Source organism: Limanda limanda, chromosome 19, assembly GCF_963576545.1.
Source record: "Limanda limanda chromosome 19, fLimLim1.1, whole genome shotgun sequence".
NCBI classification, from domain to species: Eukaryota; Metazoa; Chordata; class Actinopteri; order Pleuronectiformes; family Pleuronectidae; genus Limanda; species Limanda limanda.
The window spans coordinates 11,196,796-11,207,800 of NC_083654.1; the positions used below are offsets into that span (position 1 = coordinate 11,196,796).

The following is an 11,005-nucleotide window of genomic DNA, read 5'->3' on the forward strand; positions in this document are numbered from 1 at the left end:
GCGTAGGAGGCTATAAAAGAATGTGTGTGTGTGTGTGTGTGTGTGTGTGTGTGTGTGTGTGTGTGTGCAAAGTAATCGGGGCTGGGCATGTGTATGTGTGTGTTTGTGTGCGTCCTCTTTACTAATGGATATCCGATCTCTCATGTGTTGAGCCAGCAGAAGTAGAGCAGTAGATCCATCATGTCAGATCGGCGTCACAATCACAGGCCGACCTTCACTCGCACACACACCAGTAATTTCCTGCAAAACATTTAGACTCAAATATAAATGCATAGATACTAAGAGAGTTTGAAAAATTAAGAATAACGGGTGGGCGGGGTTTTGTGGCAGTACTTAAACATTAAGATTTGCAAACTTCTTTGTTTTCCACTGAGCGTTAACTTCAGCTTGGCCAAGCAGTGTCTCGCTCCCACTGCTCCACAACTCATCTGCATCTTTTGGTCAGAAAGACATTGGAGACAAAATATGTCGGCTTGGTCTGTGGGAAATGTTTTGTCTTCAAATCTATTGACAAACAATTGATAAGTTAATTAGAAATATAATTAGATAATCACCAATCAGAATAATTGTTAGTTGCAGCCATAAACCGTAGATAAAGACGACATGACAGCTCTCTAAATGTGAAGCTAAACGTTTTTCAATCTTCATCTGGTGGCCAGATACAGTATAGATCATACATCCCATCTCCATGTTAACAGATGGGACATGGAGCGGAAAAGAAGTATTTTCTCAAAAAAGGTTTCTATCATTTAAGGAGCTTCTTATCACACCGATGTTTGTCCAACTGTTCATTTCTGCACTAAGTTTGTTTTTAATTACTTATGTGATGCTCTATAGACAGGTTGAAACGTCATGATTGACAGCTGAGACTGACTCACCATTGGTCTAGTGGGTGCATCGGTGGGACTTCGGTTTTTACCTGACCGCTACTGCACAGATGCCCAAGATGGCGGCGTTCATACCTTGGATATTTTAGCTCCATTTGTGGAAAGTGGGAGGAAGCAGAGTTTTGTCCTCGATCTTTATTTACAATCTACCTTTGCAGCCCCGGCTGATTACAATTCATCTCAAAGCAATATTCAGGGATGTGTCTCCACAAAGCCTTTATGTAAGGATCCCCTGACATTTCCTCTAGTGCCACTTTGATGATGACATTTGACCTTATGACCCTGGGATATGTTATCCAAAGCCCCTCGGATGTGGTAAACCAGGCCATGCTGTTATTTAAAAGCTTATTTAAAACATGCATGCATGCTTTACTTCGATCCGTTCCATTTAGCTGGAGTGCCATGTTGAAAACGGGCTCACCTCCTGGGTTGCTCTCCCATGTGAGCACACAGTACACACACACAGTGAGTTCACGCTCCAGCACACCCGCTGCTCAGCTGGAGTGCGAGTCTTATGAAAGTCGGAGGAGAACAGAAACAAGGCTGAGGTTCGCCGTCTTTCCTTTTCTGCTCTGCTGCTTTAACAGGCGATGGCTCCCCTCCTCACCCGACATCCCCTCCCTGCTCTCCCCCCCGTCCACCCCCACAAGAGCCTGATGATGTGCAGGCTCCACAGAGCAGCACTTTGAAACGATATCATTACCATTTCAAAAGAACCTGCTGCTGCTGCCTCGTGGACCTCAGGATACGAGCCGTGGCATGTTGGCTGGAGCGGGACGTTGTTTGCCACAAACTGCATCACCACCTTACATCTCTCCATCCAAATGACAGCCAACGAGTGCATGTTGCTCTTTCCCCGGGTAAACCGGTTGTATCAATTAGGGATAAGGCGCTGGTGCGGTGTGAGCGTGTGGTGTTGAAGGGTTTCCTTTGATGCGTCAGTGTTTCAAACAGAAGCCCTGTTTCTGCTGCTGTCAGTTTCAAAGCAGACAGGGACTGGATAACAGGCAGGGTGAAGAGGATGAAGAGGATGAAGAGTAGAAACACTTTGGAGGTCACTATTTATCTATTGGGAGTTGTCCACATGCACGGTCTGGGAAGGGAGGGGTGGGGGGGGATTTGTCAGCCCCATCACAACAGCTTGAGGTTCTCATTTAAATACTGCCAAACCCCAAACACACACACACACAGACTTAAGTGCCCAGCGGATCCTGCTGCAACATTAATATCCTCATTTATCCTCTTATGCACAAATGTCAACCTTTGTCAGCCTCCCCCTCTCTGCCCTCCTCACCTTCACATCACTACCTTTCCCTCCAGCTTCACACTCCCTTTTGTGTTTGCTTCCGTTCTGTCAATCCCATTCATTCCTCCACCCCTACCTACATATACCCTTTTCCCCCCGTCTGCATTCCCCTCACTCTTTTCACTCTGCTTTCTGCAATTCATTCTATCCAGCTTATCCCCCCCCCTCCTCCTTCTCTTCTCTTCCCCGAGTCCTGCACAGATATTGCACAATTTCTCCACCATATCTGCTTCTCTCTTGTTTTGTTTCATTGCTTTTTTTTTCCCCACCCTTCCTATTTCTTTCTCTCTCTGCTCGGGGATCCTCAAGTGACATCACCAGTCCTACAGTTACCATGGTTTCGGGAGAAAGGGACCATAATAACTGTTTGGAATCAAATAGAAAGGCTTGGTACTGTTATATGAAAAACACACACAAATAAGAGAGGGATCAAGACTTCCAAAGGAATTGCTTTTTATTACAGGATTCAGATACAGTTTACAAGTGTAGGTGTGGATGTGAAATGTGTGCGTGTTGTGTCGGTCAGGTCAGTGCTAACGACGGGTCTGTGTGAATGAACAAGTTCTCGTCGTACAGGTCTTCTTCAAGTTCGGCCTCTTCGGTGAAGTAGGTGGGGAAAGGAGGGTCGAGCAGAGTGGAGCTCCTGTTGGGCAGTATTGTGTCTCTGATCTAAAAATACACAAACACACACTTAGAGTAAATGCAATGAGGACACAATTGTCTTAATTAGAGCTGAAACAGTAAAGCAAATGTAATCACTTTAATAGTCCCTGAGAGTGAGAATGCATTTTACAGGTGTGTAAATGTGAGGGTTTATTGTCGTCCTCCGTTTTCTCGCTGTGGGAAATGTCACCTTCGAGGCTGGAAAATGTGTCACCGGCATCTGCCTCAATTTCCAGGAGTTTTTTTGGGAGGTTCTCCAACTTTGTCATGTCCCCATTTAGAGGAAGAAGATAATTCATGCAGCGCTGTGTCCAACAATTTCTGCAACTTTCCAAAACTGCCAATCTGACATTCACACCCATTCCACGACTGGCAAGCTGTGTGGAGCTGACAAACAGCTTTTCACGTAACCTTTATTAACAGATTTGGAGTGTGAATATGTAGAATTTGTAGAATCTGTAGGCGGGGGGGAGACACGATTTTGGAGCCGGAAGTCTTCTGGTTTCCGTTTCTAGTGTGGCCGATCGTGTTTGAACAAGTTTTTCGCTGCAAAACAGTGCTTGTGGACACACATGGACCATAATGAATTGGCACATTGCTTTTTTAATTGTCGCCTGGACCTAAAACACCTACGAAAAGTATCGCTGTTTTTTTCTTTAGTGTGAAGACTTGTTTGACGTGTGATAAAAGAAACGAACGGAAGACAGAGTCTGCATTCCCCAAAGTATTGGCAGAGCCTAATTCATCTTAACACAATAGCTGCACTGCTCTTATATTAGAACTGCCTTTACCATCAATCAGGACTGGAATCTGCACTGCAATCACATCTTTAATCAATGATTAACAACTCTGAGCCACTAAAACAAGCCATTTTATTGGAAGAAAAAGTTTAGTGTTTGTTTAGTGGTTCCACATTAATCACATTGGTTCTCTGCGTGCCCTCCTCCCTCCTCCCTGGTCAATGCTCCTGGTACCGGGCTAAATAATTAATTGATTTACCACCAAAACAATCAACACTTTAATCAATAATATAAATTGTTATTAGTTGCAGCCTCCGTCATAAATTTAATAAATAAAACATAGCTGTTCCTCATCAGCAGAAAGGACATTACGGCTCTACAGGATAATAAAACCAACTATAATAAAGAAACATTATAAACCTGCATGTGACCTCTCTAGGGTGCGTGTGTGTAAGACAGCTGAGCCGGTGAAATGCAATGCACATTTGTATTCATTATCGCGTGTCGGCAAAACAAATAATAGGCTGTGTGTATCTTCGCACACACACACACACAAGAGATGAGCACAACATGCTGAGTGTGAAGATGGATGCTGTGGATGTTACTAACATCATTAAAGTGCGCGCTTTCATTGCCGCACAGAGTAACACAGAAACACACACACACACACACATTGCTGATGCAGCACAGTGTCATTGAAGATGGATCACACCGTCTTGCAGGTGTGACGGTGTTTAACAGGTGCAAGGTCACTGGTCTCCATCAAGAAACTAAGCACGCTGAGGTTGACTTTCGACTTCAGTATGTTTGCCTCTTCAATTTGTGTGTGTGTGTGTGTGTGCGTGCATGATTTTTTTTTTACCTTCAGTAAGCAGTTTCTGTGGCCGGGGACGGAGCCGTTAACGTACAGCACATTGAACTTGGTATTGACCCTCCATATCTGAAGGGAGAGGGATGGAGAGGAGGAGGAAGAGATAATATTGACATGAATTACGTGTCAAGGGCACAAAAGTTCGAAGCCACAACTCTGCATGTGTCCTTGTGAGTGTTTGTACCTTCAGTCCGAAAGCTGTGACGAAGATGTTCCCCATTCGGCCGGGCATCTTCTTCCCTTTGAAAACCTTGGCTGGATCCTAGATAAAGAACGAACACACACACACACGCATTACTTCATTATGGGAAGCAATCTGTTCATGTCTAGATCGTGGGTGAGCTTCTTACACAGTAAGAATGTGTGTGTGTGTGTGTGTGTGTGTGTGTGTCTGTGTGTCTGTGTGTGTGTGTGTGTGTGTGTGTGTGTGTGTGTGTGTGTCTTACCCCTCCAGGCCCAGAAGCTCCAGGTCTACGGTGAGTTTTGGTTTGGCCGTGGGTTGCTGGCTGACCCTTGAAGCCATATCGCTTCATTACACCTTGAAAACCTTTACCAATGCTACACACAAACACAAGAAAAATACTATTTACAGGTTGCATTCAAATATGTTTACTAGTGGCCTCAGAGGATAATGTTATAAAAACTGATCTTTCTTGGGCACCCAGTAGGAAAAGAAGCCAACAACAGAGGAGGGATCGCTGGCAGAGCAGAAACTTACGATTTGGCCGTGACGTCCACGTACTGGCCTGGACGGAAATGTGCTGCATACAGAGGAGTGCCTGAACACACAACACAAGAATTTATAGAAACATTTGTAACATCATTACTAAAGCGCATACCTCCGAAAAAAACAGATAACAATAATAACAATATTAATACTAATAATCCCATTATGAAACCACAGTCAAATTAAATAGATCCAGAGTAGTATTTGGATCTACACTAAAATTGCACACAATCACAGACATCAGAAACCAAAACATGTTTGATTTTTTCCTAAAGATCCATGAATTATTCTCGGAGAAATCAACAAGATGGATCCGTCCCCATCCCTCCACAAACTTTCATGGAAATCTGTTTAGAAGTTGTGCGTAACAAAAACACGAAAATGTAACCTATTTGGCATAGATTCTAATGTGTGACGTGTATACCTGGCTTGATGAGGGCGTTGTCTGTGACTTTAAAGGTGACCACTTTCTGTTTGGGTGGCACTCCTGCATTCCTACACATCTCCATTTCTGCTTCGGATCTCTGTCAGACAAGATGATGGAAACAAATAACTCTCAAGGGAGGGAAAGTGATATACGAAGTAGAAGCACTGAGCAGCAGCTGGACTTTGACATTTGAAAATCAACCATACGACAGTGACAGGCTATAAGCGAGTGGAACACACGCTCACAGACGCGTGCGCTTCGCAGCGAGTGTGTCTGACATTTGCTTTAACGCGGCTCGCTCTCATCTCAGTCCCAAAGTCCCTCGAAAGTCTCCTTCTTCCCTTCTGTTGCCTGAAAATCAGTCTGCCAAAGCTCCTCACTCTGACCATCTCTGCCTCTGACTGAGGGGTAAAACAGCTGAGTGAGAGATTCAAAACAACTTCGCCAACGACAAGTTAAACCTTGACTCTGATCCGTCAAGCATCCGTCAAGACTCAATGAATAAATTACACTTTTATTCAATCCTTCTTCTTTTGATTTTTTTTATCTCAGAAGGATGAATGTGACATTTGAAGAGGGAAATATCGCCTCGTACATACTAAAGAGGAGATTTAGTTAAAAAACACTTCTTTAAACACCGTCTTCAGAGGTTCAGAGTGATCCGAGGAATTGAAATGCTCACAGTCACCTCACTTTTCAGTGTGTCACTTCTGATAAGCATCTGAAGCCAGAATGAGACCCTCGGGCTTATTACTATCATGACAGATTTTCTTTTAATGAAGTCAATATGGGAAATAGCAGCTATCTAAAGCCATTTATTTTGACACCTGAGATGAAACGTAGTTACTGATGCCGAGTGGGCGAGTATAACTTCCTGAATTATGGATCTGTATTTACTAAAGGTCTTTGCACTGAGAGGCCTGACATGAGCTCATTCCTGCAGGGAAATGACACAATCTCTCTGTAACATTTGCACATTTGATTTTTTCCCCTCAAAGATAAGGAACTGTAGCCAGGACTGAGATGAGCTGAGATGTGTGAGGTGTGTACAGAATGACGAGGCAGCATTTTGATGAAATCATCAATCATCTATGCACAGCACGCATCCTTCAAGCATAAGACATTTTGAAGTGTTCGGCACCAGCTGACGATTTGTGGCTGCTCTGTTAAGTGTGGTATGATGAATTCTCAAATGTTACGATTCAGTGCGAATTCAACACTGCACAACTTTTGCAATCAAAGAAAGAGACTTTATGAAAGTTTAAAACATCCGAGTTAGGTCAGGTTTTAATTTCTATTTAGTCTTCAGAACTTTCAGATTTTCAAATGAAGCTGTGCAACATTTAATAGAAAAGATAAAACTTTATGTTAACAAATTAAATATACATGAATGTGGAAACAATTAAATCTAGCGGTGCTGCATTTAATAAATTGGAGTTTTCGAGTGGCTCATTTTGTATGTCTGCAGTTTGGTGGTGAACGGGTTGTGTGCAGTGGGATTTCAATTGTTTTCCATGAGAGCAGCGGCAGTGAATCAAAAAGTGAAAAGGAAAGGACAATTGAATAATAAGCTCTGTAAAGCCAAACAGAGCTGCCAATTTAAATGATTATGATCTGGTTCATTGATAAATATGGCTGACACAGTTTTCACACAGTCTTTTGATAAGCTGTATTATAAAAAATATATTATAGGTGATTTAAAGTCGACTAAGCCTAAAAAACTGTCCCAAATAAAAGCAGGTAGTAGCTCTGAGCTTAAGTCAGATAATGTCACACATCCAAGTTCACAGCTGAGATTAAAACTTAATGTGTTTTTCAATCATTTTAACGTGATTTTCTTACGTGGAACGGTGATACGTTTTTCCCTCCTACAATGAGAGCGGCCGTGTTTCCGTCATATTCTTCTTTGGACAAAAAATTCAAAACATGACAGTCCATCACCTGAAACAAAAAGAATTTCGGGATTTAACGATCAGAAAGATGAACAGTGTTTCATTTAAGTTGTCACCTCTTGAGAAGTTATAATAGAGTAAGGCAATAAGTAAATATAATTAAGTTCCTCATGTAAAACATTTTAATATCAGTCCACAGGGTAACTTAGGAGAACAATAAATCCCTTGTGACACACTAACAACAGTCTTGTACTTATTCACTGCACAATTTCGCTTCAGATATAACCCAAGTGTTCCAAAAATACTGAAAAGTAATTTGAATATTCTAACTTTCAGACAGACGGTTGCTGTATCAGCTTCAAAGAAAAAAAATAGTCTAAATGCTTCAAAGGTGAATCAGCAGATGTGGATGAGACTATGTGAGGCCTTGAGTTTGATATTAATCATTTTAACTAAAAATGTCTGACTGAAATTTTTCTGAAATTAAAGTTTGTTATGCTACGGACTAGATTATGTCATTATCATTAAAAAGTAGTCTGGACGCACACAGCCACTGCTCGCTTTTAATATACTTTGCTGACAGACTAGCAAATGAGATGAAAACGTGATCTGAATAAACTTGGCTTCAAATATCTCCTGTTAACACCTTGTTGTACGAGAGCCGTAGCTTTTTGACGAGCACTGTGGTATTCCAAATGTACGATGCGAGCAAGGCGAAGTGCTCCATGTTTGTTATTCTTCCTTCACACTCTACAGAGCAATCCAATTAATTCCACTGCTGTTATTGCACTGTTGGTTATTTCACTACGAGGACAAACATAACACACATTTTTTTTCCCAGAGGAATGCCTGCAGCTATTTTGATGCAAAAGCTACGTCTCAAAAGAAAACACGACAGGTGTGCGTGTCTGTGTGTCACCTGTAGCATCGTGACGACATGTCTTTCTCCTGTTTTGGTCCAGATAGGAGCCATCCCCAACTTCGAGGCCACTAGCCCAACTCGTCGACTCCCTGGGAAGAGGAGCAGATGAAAAGACAGCTTTAGAGCACGTCAACAGCAAGTAGCAGTACACACAGTGAGTGTTACACTGACCCTCTGTCCATTGGTGCTGCTGCCAGGGCTCATCTTTGAGTGGGTTCAGCTTTTCTGCCGTCTGTCTTTTGTATTCCTCCGCAACACTCTTCCTCATGTACTCCTGGTTGTCCTCTGTGAGGTTTTCCTCAAACCATGTTGTGGTCTTCACTGTCCTGATGCAAGACACAGTGTGGACAGGACTGCGACAGAAAAGAAAAATCAAGTTATCAGGTAATTTGCAAACAACACGATCGCTTATACACAGCCACACACACACGACTGAGTCCAATCAATTCGAGAGCACCACACTGCATAATTACATTTTTTTTGTTTAACTTATTTTAGGGCTGTGACTAACGATTATTGCTCGTTGTCAACTAAAGTTTTAATCCGATTTATAACCTCGACAGTAAATTTCAAAAACAGCCCAAGGTGATGATGCTTAATTCCACTGATTATGTTAAACAGATTCTATTAACAGTAATATTTATATTTGAAAGCCTGGCTGGGTACTTTTGCACAATGATTTAAAAGACTGATCAATTCGATAGAGAGCTAAATTAAACAGTTTTTACTTAATATTCATATTTTCCTTTCAGCATATAAAGCAATTTAGTGCTATTCTTAAATATTCAGGCTCAACATAGTTTGAATTGATCTTAATTTATGGCTGCTTTATTGACCACAGCATTACATCTCAGTCTCCTGGAGTCAGCCCAGTGAGTGACGAGTAGGAAGATGGAAGAGATGTGCTGCTTTCATGACCAATTACAGGGCAGAATGAACCCTAGTGGCCTTCAGTCATGTCTGGTTGTCCAGATCTGCTTATAGTCGGATATTAATCCATTATAAATACATGACTCTGAATGGGAGTGAAGAGTGCTTCATCAGCTGTCATCCTATAACAGCATGCATTGTTAACATTGAATATTCAATTTAAAACATTTAACATCCTTATGTTTTCATAACAATGAAACACACAAACGTAGAAAACATGAAAGCTATTAAATTGTGATCTCTATTAGCTATTAAGAGGTCAAGCCGAGAATTGTGAACTAGCTGTAGCTACAAGTAACGTTACAATTCCAACGTGAGAATTACAGCAATAGTTCAATAAGATGCTCGAATGAAAATTACACAGACAATAGTGAATTAAGATGAAAGACGCAGCAGCTGGTTGATCACAACAGCCCGGTCTGTGTGAGCTACATGCTGGAGCTCACTGCAGCTACATGAACGCTACTAGCCTGTTAGCATTAGCCACCTTTCAGCCGCCGTTCGGAGAGAGACGAGACGAGTTCCTCGCTGGAGAAGAAACCGGCAGCTCCACGCCGCCATCACGCTCCGTCGTCCTCACACGTTGACACCAGAATCACAGAGGAGCAATAAGCGAGAGGACACCGGCTCTCACAACTCCAGCACAGCCATGCCTTCTGTTTCGTCCTGTTCCAAATGTCACCCTGGAAGCTTCCGGTACATGAGCAAAATAGTTCCGCAGCACTGAGGCACAAGCCAAAGGTTCCGCACCACCACCACTTTTAATATTCAGCAAATAGTTTGTCTTAAAACGTTAACCTCAACAAAGCATTGACACAAAATATTACGTTTACACATTTACCATAATATTAACATTAATGGCGGCTAACCATAATCTACTATACACGAACGATAATGAATGCTAAGTTCTTAACCTTGGAGACATCAGTTGACCTTATGTTCACTTGTCGGGAGCTTTCAGTCACATGACGTGATCTGCATCAACCAAGTGGTTGCTCCATTTATGTAAACAAAGTAAATAATAAAAATAAAATTATATATATTAGTAAAAATGAATTTTAATGTTAATTCAACCCGAATTTAAAAAAGTAAGTCGCAGTGATTTAGGTCTCCTGGATCAAACAACAATTTTATATTATTATTATTATTAGTAGTAGTAGTAGTTTGTAGTAGTAGTAGTAGTAGTGGTAGGGGTAATAATATAAAAAGGTGATGAGAATAATATTAGATTTGAGAGGAGAACAGAAGAGTTTTCATAACCATTCTAAAATTGACCCCCTCCATGTTTTGAAGTAACTCTTGTGAAGTGTGTGGGCTCTGATTGAGGACGCAGACTGGTGCTACGGACTTCAGGAGGTTCATGTGCTGAATACTGATCTGACCGTCAGGGGCTGAGCCACGTATGGCGAGTACTCTCAGGACGGCCAAACTTTGGTTCGACCTAATTAACTATATAAAGATTAGTGCAATAATTTATTCTTGCATTTTAATGTCCGTGTGAGGGACAGCTAGAGGGAGAGAGAGAAAGAGAGAGAGAGAGAGAGAGAGAGAGAGAGAGAGAGAGAGAGAGAGAGAGAGAGAGAGAGAGAGAGAGAGAGAGAGAGAGAGAGAGATTGTGCAGAAAGTGTTATTTGTGTGTG

At 41.9% G+C, this 11,005-nt stretch overlaps 1 protein-coding gene across 1 annotated transcript; it reads right to left on the reverse strand.

Moving 5' to 3' along the window:
• Window positions 1-2,629: 2,629 nt before the first annotated feature.
• mrpl3 (mitochondrial ribosomal protein L3) lies at window positions 2,630-10,053 on the reverse strand. Its single transcript, XM_061092653.1, has 10 exons — window positions 9,853-10,053; window positions 8,607-8,788; window positions 8,433-8,524; window positions 7,464-7,562; window positions 5,619-5,718; window positions 5,186-5,246; window positions 4,914-5,025; window positions 4,652-4,729; window positions 4,459-4,536; window positions 2,630-2,862 (listed from the first exon to the last, which is right to left on the reverse strand). Exons 1-10 carry the CDS (start codon window positions 9,924-9,926, stop codon window positions 2,716-2,718), a joined length of 1,023 nt encoding a protein of 340 aa, XP_060948636.1. The 5' UTR covers window positions 9,927-10,053; the 3' UTR covers window positions 2,630-2,715.
• Between the last annotated feature and the right edge of the window lie 952 nt (window positions 10,054-11,005).